This window comes from Bufo gargarizans, unplaced genomic scaffold (genome assembly GCF_014858855.1).
Source record: "Bufo gargarizans isolate SCDJY-AF-19 unplaced genomic scaffold, ASM1485885v1 original_scaffold_832_pilon, whole genome shotgun sequence".
Classification (NCBI taxonomy): Eukaryota; Metazoa; Chordata; class Amphibia; order Anura; family Bufonidae; genus Bufo; species Bufo gargarizans.
This window is the reverse complement of record NW_025334717.1, coordinates 241,980-268,332: the sequence shown is the minus strand read 5'-3', so window position 1 is coordinate 268,332 and position 26,353 is coordinate 241,980. Positions and strand designations below refer to the sequence as shown.

The 26,353-nt window shown below is 43.4% G+C and overlaps 1 protein-coding gene across 1 annotated transcript in view; it reads left to right on the top strand.

The window, feature by feature from the left end:
* LOC122924132 (ribonuclease inhibitor-like) overlaps positions 1-26,353 on the top strand; it is a gene marked incomplete at its 5' end in the record, with an annotated part of 104,098 nt that overhangs the window by 16,900 nt on the left and 60,845 nt on the right. Inside the window, one exon of the mRNA XM_044275062.1 lies at positions 6,901-7,071. Coding sequence (XP_044130997.1) covers positions 6,901-7,071 — 171 coding nt within the window. The remainder of the gene's footprint in view (positions 1-6,900; positions 7,072-26,353) is intronic.

Sequence of the window (26,353 nt, the reverse complement as noted above, 5' to 3'; positions counted from 1 at the left end):
AGCAACTCCCAGGTTATACAGAGCTGTAATATGTACATGAGCCCTTACCGCCATAGAGCGCTCATCTCTGCCTGTGCTACATTACAGCTGTATGGCGGTATTATTACTGATGACCCCGGCTGTAATTCACTCAGAATGGAGACGATTACTGCTCGTTATCAATAAGTAATAATCAATACCAGCAGAATCCAGAGAAACCCTGAATGTAAAAAATAAAGGATAAACCAGGCACTCAACTATGGAGTGAATTGATCAATATTATTTAATCCCACAATAGTAAAATACAATATATACCTATAAAATACAATAAAATCACTTCAGTACATTAGACAAATAGCAGCAATAGTAGACATAATTTTAAAAGTCACTCTAAAATCACCACAATAAACTAATAGCAGCACTAGTTGGCATATATTATGAGATCGCAATTGCAGCTTGAAATATCATAGTCATTGATCCAGTCTAGGAGAAAACGCAATTCCGTACATTGTAACAAAGTCTTATGGGCACTCCTCAGTTTTAAGTCGGTGATAGCAAAGTGCAATTTGTGCACAACGGTGGCGTCCCACCTAGTTGAGCAACTATGTTGCTTTACCTTGCGTGTGTCTTCTTATCCTGCGTCCGGACCTGAAAGAGTATGCTGTCGACACAACGTCACCTGGATATCCACTCACGAAAACTATGTTTGTGGCCTTGTTTGCAGGGATTCCTCCGGTGTTCGTCGCTCTCAGCTATTCAGTTTCAACAGGTCCAGGGAAGCTACTGTTCCAGCATGCCGGTACAAGGTATTAAACCATACGCGTTTCGGGGTTCTCTTAATGACCCCTTCCTCAGTGGTAACCCTGAAGTGCTTCCCCACATCCTTTTATATAAAATCATGGAAAAAGGCAAAGTCCGGACACGGATTTCATCATACCAAAAACATGGAGAACTGGAATAATCATTGTATGCATTTTTCCTTGTGCCATTTTTGGAAGTGCGGTTTTTGGAATGCGTTTTTTAGATAAATTGCGTTTTATGTTCCTTTGCTGCTTAAATGAAAATTAAATAATATGTCATATAATTTTTATTACAATATAATTTTTTTAAAAATGTTACAAATATAAAAAAAGTCAAAATTGCATATAAAAACACAACTATAATTTGGGGGAGGGAAGTCAAGGGTCATGGAATCACAAGAAACCAAAAAGTTCCCAATCAGCATTCAGTCCTTTTGGGACTAGGGAACCAAAATCAAATATAAACTTTGATTCCACCCTTGACATTTTTTTAATCAAATCACCTACCCTCCACTCTGGCGTCACCATTGTTAGGGCTGTGTATGTGAGACCCGTTGGATCATTATTGTGACATAACTTAAAGTGCCTTGAGACGGTATGATTTTCATAGCCTTTACGAATATTTGCTATATGCTCTGCAATCCTTGTCTTAAGGCACCTCTTCGTACGACCAATATATTGCCTTCTACAAGGACAGGTCAACAGATATATAACATTCTTGCTGTTACATGTCAGGAAGGTTTTAATTTCATATACATAGTCATTGCTGGTCGAAGGAACTTTAATTGTTTTTCTCTGGAAATTTGTTATTTTACAATTTGAACATGTTCTACATCTAAAAAAGCCCTCAAAACACAACCATTGATTATCCTTCTTTTTGGGATTACTTCTAGATGTTTTTGTCGTAGGTGCTATTTTTAGACCCAGGTTGTTGGCACGAGTATAAATTATTTTTGGTTTTGTCGGCATCAATGGTCCTATAATTTTATCTTTCTGCAGAAATGACCAGTGCTTCGCAATGATGGTCTCATTTTTCTTATATTGAGTATTAAAGGGCAGAATCACCTGTTCCTGTGACTGGGTGGGTCACATAAACCAAGAGCACCTGCATCCATTACCCAGCTGCAGTGATCCACAGATACTGCTTTCTGATTTCACGTTATCCACCTTTCTGATGAGCTCCTCGGCTGGGAACATGGATATATGGAGTTTTATTGAGACTAAAAAACAAATGATAGATTCCTTTAGTTTTGATGATAGATCAAGCTATTCAGAGTCTGTAGCAGGAGTATTTGGAGAGCTTGAAACCCTATTACAGAAACAACTTAGACAACAATGGGAAGTCAAATCCCTTACACAGTATATTAAAAATGGGATTATTCCCAAGGGATTGCAGCTCTCAAAGACTCCAGCACAAGATTTATGTGAAGATAACTTTAATGCAGAGTGGGACCAATTACTCAAAAACCAGTCCATTGTATTAATGGAATTAATAATCAAAAGACGTGTACAGATTTTAGACGATTTATCTGGAAAAATCATGAGAATTAAAGATAGAGTCGAAGCATTACCTAAAAACGAAGATTATAATAATTGGCAACAAAGGATCTGTAAAAATATAGATAGATTGGAACAAGAAATCATAGATAAAAAAATGAGAAAATATAATAGACGACACTCAGACAATGATGGGGAACACATAAGTGAGATAGTGCAGGCAAAGGAAATCACTATACAACATTCAAAAGTGAAAAGAAAGAATAAACACAAAGATATACACAAAGAAACACATAGAAGAAATGGACACAAATTTGGACACTAATATTAAAACCTCAAACAAATATGAAGTATTGAGCAGGGTACCTTTTTTAGATCAAAGTCCTGCACATTACCGAACCCAGAATGCACGACAACGTATCCAACACTCCCCCAAGAGATCACATCACTTAGACCCTCCGGCCCAACACACGTACAATTTACGGAACAAACAAACCACACAGAATTGGACACCGCCGAATTACAATCCACATTGGAGGCACAACAGGACACCAGACAGATCACTAGATTGGACACAGGATTACCAAAGACCAAGAGAAAAACACGAAGGGCAAAGAGAAAAACACAGACACAGATATTAGATTTAGTAGCACCATTACCAAGCTCCATCATTAATCTGAGTGGAGTCAATTTAACGTCATCCCAAACATCTTTATTAAATAAGGGCCTCAAATTTGCCCCGAGCTCACGGTTGAACAAATTTGACACCTATGTGGGCATAGAAAAATTTGTAAGAAAAATCTGTCTTAAGAAGTACTTTATGAAGAACCCCATTGCATTGCAATCCCAGGAAATATCTGGCTTCATCCATACGGAACTAAAACCTAGGTCGACTAAATACCCTAGAAATGAGATCAGTCCAGACATAGAAGCATTTAGAAAAAATGTAGAAAGGGATATCAGGACTTTAGGCGGTATAAATAAGAAAAAATCGAACCTTTCCAACCAGGAGATTGCAGCGATCAAACAGCTACAGAAGGATGATGGGATTACTATACGCCCCGCCGATAAAGGCGGAGCAATAGTAATTCTAAGTACCGACGATTACAGCAAAGAATGCCATAGACAATTGTCTGACACAAATGTGTACACCAAACTAAAGGCAGATCCCACTAATGATTTTTATCCGCAGCTGACACAGTTATGTGAAAAGGGTATTAAGAAAAATATTTTACTAGAAAATGAGGCAAATTTTATATTGAGTACACAGTGTAGACTTCCGGTATTTTATTATTTGCCGAAGATACACAAAAACCTCACGAATCCCCCTGGCCGTCCTATAATTTCGGGGATTAATTCCCTTACGGCCAATCTTTCCCAATATGTGGATTATCAACTACAACCGGTAGTCAAAAAAACAAAATTCTACCTAAAAGATACCACACAGATAGTAAAAATATTGGAGGGATTAACAGTAGAGGAGGATTGGACATTCGGGACTCTCGATGTCCGATCCCTCTACACATCAATTAGGCACGATCAGGGACTTGTGGCGTTGAGATCTCAACTTGACAAAAGCGTTTTTTTTAAATCAGCACAAATAGAGTATATTGTAGAAGTGGTGAGTTTTATATTGAAACACAACTACTTTGCTTTTAATACAGAATTTTATTTACAGGAATCTGGTACCGCGATGGGCACCAGATTCGCACCCAGTTATGCAAATCTGTTTATGGCTAATTGGGAGGATGAATATATTCTGCCAGTACTGGGTGCGGATCTGGTGCTCTGGAAGCGGTACATAGACGATGTTATTTTTGTCTGGAGAGGTACGGATCTGGCATTGGATTCCTTCCTATCAAGCATCAATTTGAATGATCAGAACCTTCAGTTTGCGGCAAATGTGAGCAAAACGGGGATTGAATTTTTGGATCTAAAAATTGATGTTGATGGGGATAAAATTAACTGTAGCACTTATTATAAGTCTACAGCAAGGAATAATTTTATTTTACATTCGAGCTGCCACCTCCCTAGGTGGCTGCTGAATGTACCAACAAGCCAATTCAGGCGCCTCAAGAGAAATTGTACAAAAAATGAGACATTCGAGAATGAGGCTGAAGTATTGAGACAGCAGTTTATTGAAAAAGATTATCCTAGTGACTGTATTGAAAAAGCTCTGAATAAGGTGAAGAATTTAGATCGGCAGGCTTTTTTTGTAGAGAACCCAGTTGCATCTAGCAGTGATGGTATGACATGTGGGGAATTACAGGTGATTCTGCCCTTTAATACTCAATATAAGAAAATTGAGACCATCATTGCGAAGCACTGGTCATTTCTGCAGAAAGATAAAATTATAGGACCATTGATGCCGACAAAACCAAAAATAATTTATACTCGCTGCCAACAACCTGGGTCTAAAAATAGCACCTACGACAAAAATATCTAGAAGTAATCCCAAAAAGAAGGATAATCAATGGTTGTGTTTTGAGGGCTTTTTTAGATGTAGAACATGTTCAAATTGTAAAATAACAAACTTCCAGAGAAAAACAATTAAAGTTTCCTTCGACCAGTAATGACTATATATATGAAATTAAAACCTTCTGACATGTAACAGCAAGAATGTTATATATCTGTTGACCTGTCCTTGTAGAAGGCAATATATTGGTCGTACGAAGAGGTGCCTTAAGACAAGGATTGCAGAGCATATAGCAAATATCCGTAAAGGCTATGAAAATCATACCGTCTCAAGGCACTTTAAGTTATGTCACAATAATGATCCAACGGGTCTCACTTACACAGCCCTAACAATGGTGACGCCAGGAGGGGAGGTGATTTGATCAAAAAAATGTCAAGGGTGGAATCAAAGTTTATATTTGATTTTGGTTCCCTAGTCCCAAAAGGACTGAATGCCGATTGGGAACTTTTTGGCTTCTTGTGATCCCATGCCCCTTGACTTCCCTCACCCAAATTATTGATGAATTGCGATGTAGTTGTGCTTTTATATGTAATTTTTACTTTTTTACATTTTTAACATTTTTTAAAAATTATATTGTAATAAAAATTATATGATATATTATTTAATTTATATTTAAGCAGCAAAGGAACATAAAACGCAATTTATCTAAAAAACGCATTCCAAAGAACCGCACTTTTAAAAATGGAACAAGAAAAACGCATACAATGATTATTCCAGTTCTCCATGTTTTGGTATGATGAAATCCGTGTCCGGACTTTGCCTTTTTCCACGATTTTATATAAAAGGATGTGGGGAAGCACTTCAGGGTTACCACTGAGGAAGGGGTCATCCAGAGAACCCCGAAACGCGTATGGTTTAATACCTTGTACCGGCATGCTGGAACAGTAGCTTCCCTGGACCTGTTGAAACTGAATAGCTGAGAGCGACGAACACCGGAGGAATCCCTGCAAACAAGGCCACAAACATAGTTTTCGTGAGTGGATATCCAGGTGACGTTGTGTCGACAGCATACTCTTTCAGGTCCGGACGCAGGATAAGAAGACACACGCAAGGTAAAGCAACATAGTTGCTCAACTAGGTGGGACGCCACCGTTGTGCACAAATTGCACTTTGCTATCACCGACTTAAAACTGAGGAGTGCCCATAAGACTTTGTTACAATGTACGGAATTGCGTTTTCTCCTAGACTGGATCAATGACTATGATATTTCAAGCTGCAATTGCGATCTCATAATATATGCCAACTAGTGCTGCTATTAGTTTATTGTGGTGATTTTAGAGTGACTTTTAAAATTATGTCTACTATTGCTGCTATTTGTCTAATGTACTGAAGTGATTTTATTGTATTTTATAGGTATATATTGTATTTTACTATTGTAAGATTAAATAATATTGATCAATTCACTCCATAGTTGAGTGCCTGGTTTATCCTTTATTTTTTTGTAACCTTTTCCTGTGACTGGGTGGGTCACATAAACCAAGAGCACCTGAATCCATTACCCAGCTGCAGTGATCCACAGATACTGCTTTCTGATCCCAAACCCTGAATGTAGTGTAATGTCTCCTAATAATCCATCCCCCAAATACCTGACTGAGCGAGGGCCACATGTGTCCTGTAGTAATGTGAGGAGGAGAACGGGGGCCACAGGGGCCACAATAGATGGTGGAGGAAGGAGAATGGAGGCCACAATAGATGGTGGAGGAAGGAGAATGGAGGCTACAGACTGAAGGCCAGATAGAAGAAGGAGAAAGGAGGCCACAAAGACCAATATATATAGCGGAGGAAGGACAATGGGGGCCACAGACTGAGGGCCACAGATGACGGAGGAAGGAGAGCTCTCAGCAGCTGATGACACAAGTTCCTCCAGCTTTATGACTATTGTACATTCATGTGCTGCCATCATCACTGATTTATGACATGCCATAAAGTGAGGACACTCCTCAGGGTTCTGGATTTCTAGGACATGGACATATCATACAGCTGCCGCCATTCCTGACATCCACCACACACAAGAGGCAACTTCTAGTGATGACATTTATGGATTTTACTAACAGCCGGGGACATTTTCTCTCCACAGTCACAATCTACAGACTTTATACTGACGCTCTGTGGACGCCTCACCCACATCTCATCCTCTTATTCTTACAGATTGGGTTATAATGATCTACCAGACACTTCCTGCATCCAGTTGGCATCTGTAATAAGGAATAACCAGTCCCTGAAGATACTGCACCTGTCTTATAACTTTCTGTCTGGTCCTGACTTCGGTGACTTGATGGCGGCTCTGTCCGGTCCGGCCTGCAGGATAGAGACATTACTGTGAGTATAAGAGATGTGTACAGGACTGAGACATGTGGGGCACACGTTATACATGGAGCTTATTCTATTTTATGCTCCGCACCATTGTTATGTCTATGAGATAAACTGCTGACCGCTCCTTGATATGTGACGTCTACTAATGTCTGACTGATGCCCCAGGTCTAGTGGTGTCAGCGGCCACCGCCCCCCTTACCTGCGCCCCTGATGTCGGCACAGTCTGTATAGAAGTGTCATCTGCAGCAGATTTATCATCTTCTCTCCACATCACTGAGATTTTACCTTTTTCCCGACTTCTAAGAACCAGAACGTTTTTGCTTTTCCGTTCACGTTGCCGTCTGAGGGCTTCATGCGCTGCTGTATTTTGCGCTCCGTCTAGAGAAAAGTTCTATTCCTGTCCTCGAAATGGAGAAGAATAGGACGTTTTATGGTTTTCGAGACCACAGGACAGACTTCAGGGTGTGGGGGGCACACGGTGTAATGTCCGCACGTCTTGTGGCCCCGATGAGATTACTGGGTCTACATCAGATCCGCAGATCGGCTGCAGACTGAGACTACGGTCGTGTGCATGAGGCGCAAGATGGAGGTTTAATGGCTCCATTTAATTTACCAGAACTTGTATGGAAAACACCGGAAAACATTCTTTTTGGGGCTACAATTCCTCCATTTTTTATGTTGTTTTTTTACGGTGTTGCCGGTGCGCCAAAACTGACCTGACGACCCTATCCTGAGGATCGGTACAATCACAGCAATACCACATTTATATGGTGTCTTTTATATTTTACTATCTTTAAAGTAATAAAAACCTTTGATAAATCTGAATGTCCTTCCCGGCCGTATCCGGACCCCATGGCCGCTTTCTATCTCCATCTACAGGGCGGAGGCTGTTTTTGCCGGGCGAGCTGTAGTTTTTATTGCTGCCATTTTGGGTCACAAATAACTTTTTGATCTTTTTATTTTCTTATTATTTTCAGGGGGTGAAGTGACCAAAAACCAGCGATCGCTGTGCGGGACAATCACTTGTACATTTTACTAGTTCGGACATTTTCGGATGCGGCGACACCAATTATGTTTATTTATTATTCTTTATTTTTAGATGTAAAATTGGGAAAGGGGGAGATTAGAATTTGTATTTTTTTAAGATTTTTTAGTTTTTTTCTCTTTTTACTGTAATAGTAACTGTAATGCACTTTCTATGCAGTGGATGAGAACAGACAGAACACGATGGCGCCTGCGGTTTATATGGCGACTATACGGAGTTCTGTATGTCTCCGTTCCTGCACTGACCCGCGGGGTGTGGACAGACAAGGGTGTATGAGGGAACACAGGGAAATCTATGGACACGTGAGCGGTCCACGGAGGACACGGACAGATCACTGGCGTGTTAATCCGCCCGTACGGGGTCAGAACTCAGCCGCACTTCAGAAATGTTTTACATGTTTTATAAGTAGTCACAAAAAAAAAACGCAGCAACATCAGCAGGTGACAGAGAAGATTTTGTCCGTTTTCAGCCGCGTTTCTCTCTGGACGTCTGTGAAATGTTTTTCCTCTATAGTGAAGGATGTAAAACCGCCAGATCTCCAGCACGCCGCGCTGCTGAAAAGAGGCAGAAAAAACACAGAATTAGAAAAACTCCAGGAATAAAACTCTTCTGTCTGATACTTTCCATAGACCTTTACTGCAAAAATCACCAAACGTCAGAAAACCCCAGTAAAAGCTGTGTGTGACCGCGGCCTCTGGGGGGCGCTGCAGATTGCAGTCAGTGGCCGCCTGTGATCTCACCTCGTATGTATCGGCATGTAAAGCTGGAGGCTTCAGCAGCATTCTGCGCGCTGTCCGCCTGCCACGTGTCACAGTATAAAGCCGCACATCACAACCTACATTGTGACACGTCTATAACCACACGTGACATCATCACATATCGGGCTCCAGTAGAGAACGCTTCTCTTCATCTGTATCACTATTTGTGCCCCAGCATTTCCTGTATTAGGCTGGTCCTGAAGGGGTTAAAGCTTCTGATGTGGCACACTGTGATGTGGCATGACGAGTGCAGTATGTGGCGGTACTTTATATTGTAGTATAGGTATAATATACGGCTCAGACAGGTGACAGGGCTCTCAGTGAGAGGATATCTCCTGCTACATGAGTCTGTGTTCGCCACCTAGTGGCTGTCAGGTGACCTGCGGCTGCCCAGGGTTTTCCTGACATTTCCTGACATTGTATTGATATAATGAGAATCTGGAGACCTTCACACGAGGGTGGACACATCCATCTATTAGTATTACATGAGCAGCGAGTCATGTGACCACAGTATGGCGGTATTATCATCTACACAACATATAGGATTATATGTCATATACTGGATTTTCCCTTTATAAGACGCACCCCAGGTTTAGACAACGGAAAATAAGAAAACGTATTTTCTAGATCCTCTATGAAGGGAATGTGGTTTAGTGAAGTGGAGGCGTCGAGGTCCGGAACTTCAGGTGTAACAACCAGCGATGGTGCATGTGGTCCCCTCATTAATGTGTCTCCTGTCACTGCTCTGTGGGGTCCGGCCACGCTGCTTCCCTTTCGTCCTAACCAGCAGCACAAGTGGGGGATTTGCCCCTGTGAAGCTGGTCAGGACAGGCAGAATTTGTATTGAACAAATATCTCTGCCAAGTATCATTAATTAATTGATGCCCCCCCTATATAACCCGCCCCCTGTCTGGACGGGTTGCTTTTTTTTTTGTCCTGTGGACTGGAAATGGACAGGATAAACTCCCTTCAGGAGTTCTCCCCTTGTAGGGTGAAGTGTATTAGTTTGTTTTACAGGTCCGCTGCCGGCCGCTGCAGACGATGGATCCGGCCAGGATAATGAGGAGCGTTCGCTTCAGATGTCTTCTCTTTCCCTTTCCCTCTTTTCCCTCCCCCTCCAGTGCTTATAGCCTTACCATGCGCTTTCGGACGCTAGTGCAGCATGCGTTCTTACTCTGCCTCCCTCTGCCATTCTCGTAATACCGGAAGTGCGTCTTTTGCATCACTTCTGGTCTCGGACGCCGTTTGTGCGCTCCGATAATAATAAAACAAGTGGCTGAGTCCACTGGGGTTCTTACCCTCAGCGGCACAGAATATTACACTATTTGATAAAAATCAAACAGATTCTCAGTTACCTCCGAGGGCTGGGGGGAGGGGGGGAGGGGGGGCGGGGCTGGCGGGGGCGTGTCCTACCGCCTTATTTAAACCTCCAGGTGCTAGAGGTCAGAGTTGCACTCAGTCTTGTGTGCAACTGACCTGTTGATCGAGTGGTGTTTATCCCTCTATGCCCTCTCTTGGTAAGGTGGAGGTCATTTTTTGTCGTAAAGCGAGGGGAATTGCACCTATATTAACTGTATTATTATTATTCCTAGGGAAGTCTACGCACAAGCAGAGACATCTGGCTTGTTCTAACTGTAGCACCCCCTTACCTGATGGATATGAGTTCCACCGCTGTCCAGGTTGTCGACCCTGACCTGTGAATCCAGAACCTACTATGGTGGAGATGTTCTCCTGGATGAAAGAATTCATGGACACCTCCGTCGCGCAGATAAAAGGCGCGGTTTCTTATAAGAGACCTAGAGAGGCCTCTCCGGAGCCAGTCCCCATGTTAGAAGAAGTCGTCTCCTTAGAAGATGATTCTTCCTCTGAAGATGAGGACGCGCCATTTCTTTTCCCGGCCGAAAAAACTCAGAGGTTACTCCATCAGGTCAAGGGACCAGGATGTTGGGCATGGGGAAGCTCCACAATCCACCTCTAGGGGGCCCAGGACCTTCAAAGTGGATGAGTCTTTGAAAAAACTGATGGCCTTAGAATGGAAACACCCGGAAAAAGGTCCGGTCCTGACTAAAAGATGACTAAAAGATTTAAATTAATGTTTCCCCTGCAGGAGGAAGATTCGCAGGGTTGGTTTCCGCCTCCTAAAGTAGATATGGCAATATCTAAGCTCTCCAGGAGAACTTTAGTTCCCTCTGATGATGGAAGTAATTTAAAAGACCCCCTAGACAGACAAGCAGAATGCTCGCTCAGACGTAACGACACTGCTGCTGCCGCCTCTGTGGCTATCGCCGGCAGTGAAGTCTCAAATTTCGTCCGCGCCCGCACACTCAGAATCCAGTCTGATCTGGATTCGGGGGTTGCCAGAGACGATATCCTAGACCAGTTCAAGACCCTTTTGTTAGGGATAGATTTTTTGGCTGATGCATCCCAGCAGCAGCTAAAATTAGCTGCAAAATCTATGGCACTTTCTTCGGCCAGTAGACGTCCCCTGTGGCTGAAGCCATGGGTAGCAGACAACATGTCAAAATTCATCCTCTGCTCCCTTCTCTATGAGCCAGGCAGGCTATTCGGTTCGGAGCTGGATCGCTTAATGGAGGACCTCGCTGATAAAAAGGGGAAGTCCCTTCCTCAGCAGTCCTTTCGGGGTCGAGGAAGAGGTAGACCAGCAAGGTTCCAGAGGAGAGACAGGACCCAGAGGCGCCCTGAAGGAAATAAAAGAGGTAGAGGCCGCGGTCGTGGAAACGCAGGGCTGAACCATGACTCTCAGCAGTCCGACGGCTTCCCGTCCCCACCCGCTGTTACAGCCCCAAACCCTCAGTTCATTCCTCCAGTTAGAGGTCGTTTAAGTTTATTTCAAGTTTTTTGGAATCAAAAAATTCCAGACCCGTGGGTGTTAGAAGTCATAACATCAGGGTACAAGATCGACTTTATTTCCCTACCTCAGGAGAGGTTCATCCTGACGAGGGTTTTGACTGCCACCAGGCACTTAGTCCTGGAGGATTCGGTACGTACAAAAGGGGGCACTGGAAGAAGTTCCTCCGCGCGAGCAAGGTCGGGGAGTTTATTCTCCCATATTTCTGGTCCCAAAGCCATCAGGGGATTGGCGTATGATCATCGACCTACGCTATTTAAACCATTTTATCAGAAAGAAAGCGTTTCCAGATGGAAACCATTCGTTCAGTTATAAACCTCCTGAACCCAGGAGATATGATGGTGACGATAGATCTGAAGGATGCTTACCTTCATGTTCCCATCTATCCAGCGCACAAAAAATACCTCAGAGTTGCGGTGACCATAGGCGGTGTAGTGAAGCACTACCAATTTGCTGTGTTGCCCTTTGGCATCTCCTCTGCCCTGCACACCTTTACAAAGGTGGCGGCTCCTGTTGTCGCGCATTTAAGGCTTCTAGGGTTAGAAGTCGTCCCCTATTTAGACAACTGGCTGCTAAAAGCCGCCTCCGCAGCAAGCTCTCCACACTCTGCAGACTCTAGGTTGGCTTATAAACTGGGACAAGTCACAGTTGATCCCATCCACCACGAGAACATTCCTAGGAAGAAGTGTTAACGGTTTGGAGTCGCAAGCCAAAGGACTTGGACCAGATGCACTCCCTGTCTGTAAAAGCCCGTTCTTCACTCAGGTGGTGGAGGAACCTAACAGATGGGAGGTTCTTGATCCAACCGCGTTGGATTACGTTGACCACAGACGCCTCCCTAGGAATGTTCTCGTGGTGGATGGGATCAAGGTACCTGGAGTCCTCAGGAGAGACGCCTCTCTTCCAATTTGAGGGAGTTGAGAGCGGTCAGACTAGCCCTCAATCATTTTGCTCCTCTCATCCGCAGTCAGGCAACTGACAACACAACAGTAGTGGCTTACCTAAATAGACAGGGAGGAACGAGATCCCAGACTCTCCTGAGGGAGGTGGGACTAATTCTCGCTTGGGCAGAGACCAACCTATCCCACTTAATTAGCCGTTCATATCAGAGGAGACCTCAATGTAGTGGCAGATCGCCTAAGTCAGGGCCTTCCCGTTCCAGGGGAATGGTCATTGAACGAGAACATCTTTTCCCGGATTGTCCAGCGTTGGGGTACTCCCGAGATCGTTCTGATGGCAACTCGATTGAACGCCAAGGTGAACAGGTTCTGCTCCCTTTACAAGGAGGACAACCCTGTAGCGATAGACGCTCTGGTTCAGGCTGGATTATGTGTTCCCTCCAATTTCCATGATACCAAGGGTATTGATGAAGATCAAACAAGACCAGACCTCAGTGATAGCCATCATACCATTCTGGCCAAAGAGGTCTTGGTTCACCCAGCTCATGCAGATGAGCCAGGGCACATATTGGAGACTTCCCCTAATACAGGACCTAGTGTATCAGGACACAGGTCCCTGTCTAGATCTGAGGAGGCTCAGTCTGACAGCCTGGAGATTGACAGGTCATTTCTAGACGCTAGAGGGTTATCTGTGGAGGTCTTGAGAACAATCTCGCACTCCCGGGCCGTGTCCACAAACAGAAAATACTCCAGGATATATAAGATTTTCATTCTATGGTGTATTGAGAGAGAGGTAGTTCCCTCAGATCCTCCTCTCTCTGCGATCCTACAGTTCCTTCAGGATGGTCTAGACAAGGGTCTAAGCCCAGCTACGCTCAGAGCTCACGTCTCTGCTTTGTCGGCATGTATTGGTAGGCCGATTTCTCAAGACCACCTAATAAGGAGGTTCCTTAAAGGAGCTCAGAGACTTAAACCTAGCATCCTGAGACCGACCCCTGATTGGGATCTAGCAATAGTGCTAAAAGGGTTGTGTGTTCCCCCCTTTGAGCCATTAGAGGAGGTAGACTTGAGATTCCTATGTCTCAAAGTCACCTTTCTATTAGCCATTACCTCGGCTAAAAGAATTGGGGAACTTCAAGCTCTAGGAGCGGCAGAGCCATACCTAACTTTCCTCCAGGACAGGGTCCTGTTGAGGTTCCTGCCAACCTTTCTGCCGAAGGTGCCTTCACTGCAAATATTAACCAGACGATAACATTACTGAAGTTTTCTCCTGCTCCAACATCTCCAGAAGAGGAAAAGTTACTTACCCTGGACATTCTAAGGGTTCTAAAAATATATTTGCACAGAACAGCGGACTTCAGAAGATCTGAGAATCTCCTTCTAGCCTACTCAGGGAAAAACAGAGGGCTTAAAGCCTCTAAGCCCACTTTGAGTAGGTGGATCAAGGACACTATCCGTTTGACCTTTCTATCACAAAATCTGTCACCGCCGTCATTTGCATCTGCCCATTCGACCAGGGCAGTATCCATGTCGTATGCTGAAAGGATAATTAATTCCTTTAGACCAGATTTGCGCTGCCGCCTCTTGGAGTTCCCAGAAAACTTTTATATCTCACTACCGTATAGATTCAAGGCGAGCAGAAGGAGCTGCCTTTCGACACTCTGTTCTAAGTGCTGCGCTCCCTTAGACTGAGAGAAATTATTATATGTTCACACGTAGATTTTTGCCCTCCCAGATTTGTGTAAAGTCCTTGCTACTTCCCCACTTGTGCTGCTGGTTAGGACGAAAGGGAAGCGTCCATTTTGACGTAAATTTGTTTTCCCTTAGTCCTAACAGCAGCACACAAATTTTCCACCCTTTGGGTTGTGTGGATTACTTGTTAAAGAAAGCAACCCTGTCCAGACAGGGGGCGGGTTATATAGGGGTGGCATCAATTAATTAATTAATATGATGATCACAGGTCGGCACTGCTGTTAAAGAGTCACAGTGCACGAGTCTATGGGATGGCGTCCCAATGTAAAATTAGTTGAAAAGACCGGCACTCGCTGTAGATAATTTCTTTGTATTTATTCAGTCACATGTACAGGCAATAAGTGACGCGTTTCGATGCTACCGCACCTTCATCAGACTTATCTTCATACAAAGAACATTTCATTTCAACACAGGGAAATGACATCACACAGAAAACCACACCCACCAATCAGTGTTAAAACAAAAACATCTGAACAAAAAGAAAACACATTTCATAGTGACATTTCTCTGAATTCACTTTATATTATTCATTCCTTCTTTCTTCCTTCCTTATGTCCCCTGTAGAAAACATATAGAAAAGAAAATCTATTTCATTTTTATTTTTCAAAGAATATTTTTTTTTTTTTTAAATAAAAAAAAAAATTTAGATTTTTTTTTAAAATATTTTTTTCTTTTTTCTTTTTCAAAAAGAATTTTTTTCAAGATTGCACAGCTGCAATATTTATATAGATTATTATTTATTCTCCAAAATGCAAGATTATAAAGATTATTATCAAGAAAAAGTGATATTTTATGAATATTTTTAGTGATGTTTCTAGCAGGTGATCTATCAGAGGAAGCTCTGTACATTGTACTCACGATTGAGTCCGCGGGGCTCGATCGTTTGTAATCGATGTATCCAATAAGCTTCCCTTTGGAGCAATAATTTGGTTCTATCCCCACCCCGACGTGGAAGGGGTACACTTTCGATAATCTGGTAACGCAATTGTGCCACTGTGTGTCTATGTTCATGGAAATGAGATGGTACAGGAAATAATACATTTTGCTTTCTAATGGTAGATTTGTGGTTACTTATTCTATCTTTCATCCTTGTGGAAGTCTCTCCCACGTACAATAGACCACAGGGGCACTTCAAGATGTATATAACAAAACGACTATCACAAGTAAAGCAATTCTTTATAGGTATGCGTTCACCAGATTGTGGATGTGTGAAATGTGTGCCCTTAATTACACTGGAGCAGTGTACACAGTTTAGGAGTAGCCAGTACTCTCTGTATAGGTCCAGTTCTATTACTGCCAATATCTGCCCGTACTATCCTATCACGTATGTTACTAGCTCTTTTGAAGCACATCATAGGTGGTTGTCTAAATTCCACCACTTGTGGATAAGATGTTGATACCACATGCCAGTGTTTGTTGATTATCCCTCTCAGTCTCTGAGTCCATGGATGATACTTGACTACAAGTGGAGTCCGTGGTTCTTTTAATGGTTTGTCCTGCTGTATTGTCTCCACTCTGTTCCTTTAATAAATGATCGGGAAAACCTCTGTCCCTACATTTCTGGGTCATCTCATCTAGTCTTTCCTTGCATAATTCTGTTTTGCCCACTATGCGTTTAACACTTTGAAATTGGGAATAGGGAGGGATTTTTTTGTGGCTGCTGGATGGTTACTCGTATAGATGAGCAAACTATTCCTATCTGTATTTTTTGTGAATAGATCCGTGTATATCCCACCTGTGTCTCCCTTAATTACCCACGTGTCTAGGAATGAAATTCTATGTTCATCAAAATGCAGAGTGAATTTTAATTCAGGCCAGACAGAATTGAGGTGAAGAGTAAATTGTTGAAGGGATCGAACGTCGCCGCGCCATACGCAAATAATGTCGTCTATAAAGCGACGCCAAAACTTGCGATGTTTTCTGTAAAAATCATTAGTATAGACAAAATCCGTCTCAAATTGCGCCATGTAACAATTTGCGTACGGCGGTGCGACGTTCGATCCCATCGCGGTCCCACGCCGCTGCTGGTAAAAAGAATCCTGAAATAAAAAGTAATTTTGTTCAAGAACAATCCTCAATAACGTCAGAAAAAATTCACGCTCCGCATTTTTGTAATGACTTGATTGTAGCAGTGTATGAATTGCTTTCAAACCTTTCTCATGTGATATAGATGTATATAAATGACAGACATCAAAGGTGACAAGTATATCATCATTTTCTGAATTCAGAGTTTTGATTTCCTGTAAAAAATGCTCAGTATCACGTAAATACGAGGGAGACAATTTGGTAAAAGGTGTAAGAATTTTTTCCAGAAAAATTGCCAAAGGTGAGAGGAGACTCTTCGCCTCAATTCTGTCTGGCCTGAATTAAAATTCACTCTGCATTTTGATGAACATAGAATTTCATTCCTAGACACGTGGGTAATTAAGGGAGACACAGGTGGGATATACACGGATCTATTCACAAAAAATACAGATAGGAATAGTTTGCTCATCTATACGAGTAACCATCCAGTAGCCACAAAAAAATCCCTCCCTATTCCCAATTTCAAAGTGTTAAACGCATAGTGGGCAAAACAGAATTATGCAAGGAAAGACTAGATGAGATGACCCAGAAATGTAGGGACAGAGGTTTTCCCAATCATTTATTAAAGGAACAGAGTGGAGACAATACAGCAGGACAAACCATTAAAAGAACCACGGACTCCACTTGTAGTCAAGTATCATCCATGGACTCAGAGACTGAGAGGGATAATCAATAAACACTGGCATGTGGTATCAACATCTTATCCACAAGTGGTGGAATTTAGACAACCACCTATGATGTGCTTCAAAAGAGCTAGTAACATACGTGATAGGATAGTACGGGCAGATATTGGCAGTAATAGAACTGTATAAATCACAGAAGAAATGCACCAAACGGATATGCCACTGACTATACTGGCTAGCCATAAATGCAGATATTAAAAGCTGAGACTTTTGCCAATATGTTCCTGTCAGGAAGATATCGGAGCCCATCATGCACCACGTCACGGTTCTCAGCATGGCAAGGGGTCCTACCACTACGCTACCTATGGTGTGAACAAGGTCTGAAGGTGATGTAATCCAGCTCACAGCCAGGCTTCCACACAACCGCCTAGCAGGACAACTAGTGCAATGTGAACAAAGCCAGACTGTGAGCCACACCCATATCAGACCATGTGATGGAGGTTACCAGGTGCACAGGAGAGTGTTTGAATGCCAGGTAAAGGCACATACACTACATATAAAACAAGACAAAAACATAGAAATATAGTGGCAAATCTGGGGGAGCTGCTCAACCCCCAACACTGTAGCGTATGCAAAATTTATTTTTGCTGGGGATAGTCGTTTGCTGCGGTCCACATGCGGTGGGGCTGCTCCCCCAATGAAAAACACGCTACAGTGTTAGGGGTTGAGCAGCTCCCCAGATTTGCCACTATTTCTGTGTTTTTGTCCAGTAATAGAACTGGACCTATACAGAGAGTACTGGCTACTCCTAAAATGGGAACCTTCCCTTGTTTACACTGTGTACACTGCTCCAGTGTAATTAAGGGCACACATTTCACACATCCACAATCTGGTGAACGCATACCCATAAAGAATTGCTTTACTTGTGATAGTCGTTTTGTTATATACATCTTGAAGTGCCCCTGTGGTCTATTGTACGTGGGAGAGACTTCCACAAGGATGAAAGATAGAATAAGTAACCACAAATCTACCATTAGAAAGCAAAATGTATTATTTCCTGTACCATCTCATTTCCATGAACATAGACACACAGTGGCACAACTGCGTTACCAGATTATCGAAAGTGTACCCCTTCCACGTCGGGGTGGGGATAGAACCAAATTATTGCTCCAAAGGGAAGCTTATTGGATACATCGATTACAAACGATCGAGCCCCGCGGACTCAATCGTGAGTACAATGTACAGAGCTTCCTCTGATAGATCACCTGGTAGAAACATCACTAAAAATATATATAAAATGTGACTTTTTCTTGATAATAATCTTTATAATTTTGCATTTTAGAGAATAAATAATAATAATCTATATAAATATTGCAGCTGTGCAATCCTGAAAAAAATTATTTTTGAAAAATAAAAAATAAAAAAATATATAAAAAAAATTTTTAGAAATTTTTTTTTACAAATTTTTTTTAAAAAAAATATTCTTTGAAAAATAAAAATGAAATAGATTTTCTTTTCTATATGTTTTCTACAGCGGACATAAGGAAGAAAGAAGGAATGAATAATATAAAGTGAATTCTGAGAAATGTCACTATGAAATGTGTTTTCTTTTTGTTCAGATGTTTTTGTTTTAACACTGATTGGTGGGTGTGGTTTTCTGTGTGATGTCATTTCCCTGTGTTTGGGCGCTCTATTTAAACATGAAACGCGTCACTTACCTTTGTATGAAGATAAGTCTGATGAAGGTGCGGTAGCATCGAAACGCGTCACTTATTGCCTGTACATGTGACTGAATAAATACAAAGAAATTATCTACAGCGAGTGCCGGTCTTTTCTACTAATTAATTAATTAATGATACTTGGCAGAGATATTTGTTCAATAAAAATTCCGCCTGTCCTGACCAGCTTCACAGGGGCAAATCCCCCACTTGTGCTGCTGTTAGGACTAAGGGAAAACAAATTTACGTCAAAATTGACGCTTCTCCTGCTAGGTTATTTTTAAGTATTTGTGTGCGACACACAGCTCTGCCATACACAGACAGCACTGCCATACACACAGACAGCTCTGCCATACACACATACAGCTCTGCCATACACACATACAGCACTGCCATACACACATACAGCTCTGCCATACACACAGACAGCACTGCCATACACACAGACAGCTCTGCCATACACACATACAGCTCTGCCATACACACATACAGCACTGCCATACACACATACAGCTCTGCCATACACACATACAGCACTGCCATACACAGACAGCACTGCCATACACACAGACAGCACTGCCATACACACAGACAGCTCTGCCATACACACATACAGCTCTGCCATACACACATACAGCTCTGCCATACACACATACAGCTCTGCCATACACACAGACAGCACTGCCATACACACAGACAGCTCTGCCATACACACATACAGCTCTGCCATACACACATACAGCACTGCCATACACAGACAGCACTGCCATACACACAGACAGCTCTGCCATACACACATACAGCTCTGCCATACACACATACAGCACTGCCATACACACAGACAGCACTGCCATACACACAGACAGCACTGCCATACACACAGACAGCTCTGCCATACACACATACAGCTCTGCCATACACACATACAGCTCTGCCATACACACATACAGCTCTGCCATACACACAGACAGCACTGCCATACACACAGACAGCTCTGCCATACACACATACAGCTCTGCCATACACACATACAGCACTGCCATACACAGACAGCACTGCCATACACAGACAGCACTGCCATACACACAGACAGCTCTGCCATACACACATACAGCTCTGCTATACACATACAGCTCTGCCATACACAGACAGCACTGCCATACACACAGACAGCTCTGCCATACACACATACAGCTCTGCCATACACACAGACAGCACTGCCATACACAGACAGCACTGCCATACACAGACAGCACTGCCATACACACAGACAGCTCTGCCATACACACAGACAGCTCTGCCATACACAGACAGCACTGCCATACACACAGACAGCACTGCCATACACACAGACAGCACTGCCATACACACAGACAGCACTGCCATACACACAGACAGCTCTGCCATACACACAGACAGCTCTGCCATACACACATACAGCTCTGCCATACACAGACAGCACTGCCATACACACAGACAGCACTGCCATACACACAGACAGCACTGCCATACACACAGACAGCACTGCTATACACAGACAGCACTGCCATACACACAGACAGCACTACCATACACACACACAGCTCTGCTATACACACAGACAGCTCTGCCATACACACAGACAGCTCTGCCATACACAGACAGCACTGCCATACACACAGACAGCTCTGCCATACACACAGACAGCTCTGCCATACACACAGACAGCTCTGCCATACACAGACAGCACTGCCATACACACAGACAGCACTGCCATACACACAGACAGCACTGCCATACACACAGACAGCACTGCCATACACACAGACAGCTCTGCCATACACACAGACAGCTCTGCCATACACACATACAGCTCTGCCATACACAGACAGCACTGCCATACACACAGACAGCACTGCCATACACACAGACAGCACTGCTATACACAGACAGCACTACCATACACACAGACAGCACTGCCATACACACAGACAGCACTGCCATACACACAGACAGCACTGCCATACACAGACAGCACTGCCATACACAGACAGCACTGCCATACACACACACAGCTCTGCTATACACACAGACAGCTCTGCCATACACACAGACAGCTCTGCCATACACACAGACAGCACTGCCATACACACAGACAGCACTGCCATACACACAGACAGCACTGCCATACACACAGACAGCTCTGCCATACACACAGACAGCTCTGCCATACACACATACAGCTCTGCCATACACACAGACAGCTCTGCCATACACAGACAGCACTGCCATACACACAGACAGCACTGCCATACACACAGACAGCACTGCCATACACAGACAGCACTGCCATACACACAGACAGCACTGCCATACACACAGACAGCACTGCCATACACACAGACAGCACTACCATACACACATACAGCTCTGCTATACACACAGACAGCACTGCCATACACACAGACAGCACTGCCATAACACACAGACAGCTCTGCCATACACACAGACAGCTCTGCCATACACACAGACAGCTCTGCCATACACACAGACAGCACTACCATACACACATACAGCTCTGCTATACACACAGACAGCACTGCCATACACACAGACAGCACTGCCATACACACAGACAGCACTGCCATACACAGACAGCACTGCCATACACAGACAGCACTGCCATACACACAGACAGCACTGCCATACACACAGACAGCACTGCCATACACACAGACAGCTCTGCCATACACACAGACAGCTCTGCCATACACACATACAGCTCTGCCATACACACAGACAGCTCTGCCATACACAGACAGCACTGCCATACACACAGACAGCACTGCCATACACACAGACAGCACTGCCATACACACAGACAGCACTGCCATACACACACACAGCTCTGCTATACACACATACAGCTCTGCTATACACACAGACAGCACTGCCATACACACAGACAGCACTGCCATACACACAGACAGCTCTGCCATACACACAGACAGCTCTGCCATACACACAGACAGCTCTGCCATACACACAGACAGCACTACCATACACACATACAGCTCTGCTATACACACAGACAGCACTGCCATACACACAGACAGCACTGCCATACACACAGACAGCTCTGCCATACACACAGACAGCTCTGCCATACACACATACAGCTCTGCCATACACACATACAGCTCTGCTATACACACAGACAGCACTGCCATACACACAGACAGCACTGCCATACACACAGACAGCACTGCCATACACACAGACAGCACTGCTATACACACAGACAGCACTGCCATACACACAGACAGCTCTGCCATACACACATACAGCTCTGCGATACACACATACAGCTCTGCCATACACACATACAGCTCTGCTATACACACAGACAGCACTGCCATACACACAGACAGCTCTGCCATACACACAGACAGCACTGCCATACACACAGACAGCACTGCTATACACACAGACAGCACTGCTATACACACAGACAGCACTGCCATACACACAGACAGCTCTGCCATACACACATACAGCTCTGCCATACACACACACAGCTCTGCTATACACACACACAGCTCTGCCATACACACATACAGCTCTGCCATACACACATACAGCTCTGCCATACACACATACAGCTCTGCTATACACACATACAGCTCTGCTATACACACATACAGCTCTGCTATACACACATACAGCTCTGCTATACACACATACAGCTCTGCTATACACACATACAGCTCTGCTATACACACTCCTGTTTCTGGTCTGATTTAAAACGTAACATTTATTTCATTTTTATAAAAAAAAGAAAGAAAATTGATTAAAAATAAAGTGTGGCTTGGCTCTGGGCTAGGGATAGTGAGATGCTTTACCAATAGACACTCCCTCTATATCTGTATCTATCAGTATCTAGGGATTAGATATTTTCCAGCTCTCAGCTTTCTGACTGTCTGTCCTGTAAGCAGTGAGATCTCTCATCTATATCCCTATATATTATAGTTGGAGGAGCGCTATTGTCTAATGTTGTCTGCCTGTCCCCAGATTCCCTGGTGTTTGCCTCTAATACATTCGCCGGCCGCTTATGTGCCGCGCACGGAGTGTCTGCAGCGCACTGAGACGCCGTCACTGAGTCACTGCCACACTTATCCCTCAGCTCCCCGACATGTGTCACCACTGCTGCGGCGTCTTCAGGGGGAATGGAGCGACTATCAGCACGAGCGCCATCTGAATCAATGTTTCTAACTGCTGCAGGCGGGTCTTTTCTCATCTGGTCTCCAATCAGCGACCAGCGCTCGTGGGACAGTGACGCAATCTGACCAATAGCCCTCAGTTTATGGGACACTTTTATAAACAAATCAATGGGACCGCGATGGGGACGTCATGTGCCCCAACGTATGCAAATGTATTTTTAGGGTGGTGGGGAAATAATTATGTATTCACGGAAGGATTGTCGTCGTATGTCTGCCACATTATTTTCTGGGGCAGATATATTGACGACATTCTCATTCTATGGGACGGGGGCCATTCACTATTTCACGAATTCCCTCAGACACTGAATAACAATAACATAGGAATGAAATATACTGACGAAATTCAGGATAAGGAGATGGTGTTCCTTGACCTAAAAATAAAGGAAGCAGAAGACGGACACTTGGTCACAGAGGTTTACAGAAAACCTACTGCAACAAACAGCTATCTACATTGGAATAGCGGGCACCCGTCTCCCGCCAGGCCGGTACCTGCGGGCGCGCCGTAACTGCTCCGACGAGACCTCTTTTAGCAAAGAAAGTGAACAATTGTTCCAAAGGTTCAGAAAGAGAGGTTATCCAACTAGACCCCTAAAGGATGCAGACAATAGAGCCAAAAAGGTGGATGGAGAAGATTTATTACAGATAACAGCACCAAAAACCAGTGAAGTCATCAGATGCATGGGGACATGTGATGGATATAATGGAGAGATATATAGTATTCTCAGGAAATACGGGCGTATAATACAATCTGACAGAGACCTAGGTATGGTACTTACCCCAAATCCATCTGTAACATCAAATGTAAAGGACCAGCTGGTTCATAGTCATCTAGCGGAGGAGAGAACTCGGACTGGAGAAACAAGGGAGAGGTACCGGGGCTCATCACCCTGTGGAGATCGCTCCTCTGTAAGTATATACCCCGCATAAAGAAGGTCATCAGCCCTGGGGATAAAACAGAATATGAAATTAGACAACTCATTACTTGCAGAACACAGGGCGTCCTCTATATAGCCTCCCGTACATGTCCCAAATTATATATCGGGAAAAACCATACAGGAATAGAGACGTCGTATCTCAGGCCACCTGAGTACAACTGATAAAGATACCCCTATAGCTCGGCATATTATATATATACATGGTAATAAGAGCTCCGGGTAATATCCATGGAACCAAGAGGGGGTCATCTAGACAAGAAACTCCTACAAAGTGAGGCTCGCTGGATCCACAGACGAGGCACTATGAGTCCATATGGATTGAATGAAGGTTTCTCATTCACGGCATTTATCTAAAAGTTAAAAGGAAACATAAATTATAGAAGAAAACCTAGAATATTAGATTATAACATTAATATAACACAGAAAAAAGTAATAGTGCAGAAGGAAGAAAAAAGACCAATATTTACCCACAGTAAGCTTTAGTCACAGAGTTTAAAAAAATATATAAAAAAGGACCAATTCTCCTCTCGCAGATTAAACCCCGTGAGATGAATGAACATTCCAGTGTCAGTAGACATACTGCTATATATAGTGGATATGAGTCCGCCTACCGATGACCATGTAGCAGATATGCGGAGCGCTGATTCCAAGATATACTTTGAAGACATAGGATTGATTTAAAGATCTAGCGCTTGAGCCTCTACTCTCTATTATAAAGCGCATGTATTTATACTTTCTATCATTAACTAAGATATAGGACATGCGCAGGAAGAGAAATACCTTTGAACAGTAGAGAAAGCCTAGAGGACATGCGCATGCGCCCTTACTCTGATGTTTGAGCTGGAAATTGAGTCGGAGGGCATGCGCTGTGGGACTCTTTCCGTGAACGAGTTCTCTTCTAAGTCCTAGCGCATGCGCTCCCACTTAGACTCTCGGAGATGAATCGGGAGCTAAGTGTAGATGGAGAGACCCGGCTTGCAGGACATGCGCAGAAGCGGTTAATATGTTGATACAAAGTTAAAAGTTCTTGCGCAGGCGCACATGCTTTAACCACTTAAGGACCACAGGTTTATACCCCCCTAGTGACCAGGCCCTTTTTTACAAATCGGCACTTCACAACTTTAACGGTTTATTGCTCGGTCATGCAACTTGGCACCCAAATGAATTTTACCTGCTTTTCTTCTCACAAATACAGCTTTCTTTTGGGGGTATTTGATTTTCTCAAGAAAAGTGTATTTTTAACTTTATCTGGTTAAATTCTTCAAATATAATTACATTTCTATACAAGTTTGTGTCAGAATGTATTGTGCTACATGTCTTTGATAAAAAAAAAATCCAATAAGTGTATATTTATTGGTTTGCGCAAAAGTTATAGCGTTTACAAACTATGGTACAAAAATGTGAATTTCCGCATTTTGAAGCAGCTGTGACTTTCTGAGCACCTGTCATGTTTCTTGAGGTGCTAGAATGCCAGGATAGTATAAATACCCCACAAATAACCCCATTTTGGAAAGAAGACACCCCAAGGTATTCCGTGAGGGGCATAGTGAGTTCCTAGAATTTTAATTTTTTTGCTACAAGTTAGCGGAAAATGATGTATTTTTTTTATTTATTTTTTTCTTACATAGTCTCATATTCCTGCCCTGGCATTCTAGGGGACCTAAAGCGTGAGAAGTAGTTTGGAATCCAAATGCGTAAAAAATTCCCTGTGAAATCCTAAAGGTGCTCTTTAGAATTTGGGCCCCTTTGTGCGCCTAGGCTGCTAAAAAGTGTCACACATGTGGTATCTCCGTACTCAGGAGAAGTTGGGCAATGTGTTCTGTGGTGTATTTCTACATATACCCATGCTGGGTGAGAGAAATATCTCTGTAAAAGACAACTTTTCCCATTTTTTTATACAAAGTTGTCATTTTACATAGATATTTCTCTCACCCAGCATGGGTATATGTAAAATAACACCCCAAAACACATTGCCCTACTTCTCCTGAGTACGGCGATACCACATGTGTGACACTTTTTTGCAGCCTAGGTGCACAAAGGGGCCCAAATTCCCTTTAGGAGGGCATTTTTAGACATTTAGATTCCAGACTTCTTCTCACGCTTTAGGGCCCCTAAAATGCCAGGGCAGTATAAATACCCCACATGTGACCCCATTTTGGAAAGAAGACACCTCAAGGTATTCCGTGAGGGGCATGGCTAATTCATAGAAGATTTATTTTCTCACAAAGTCTCCCTTTCCGCTAACTTGGGACAAAAAGTTCAATCTTTCATGGACTCAATATGCCCCTCAGCGAATACCTTGGGGTGTCTACTTTCCAAAATGGGGTCATTTGTGGGGTGTTTGT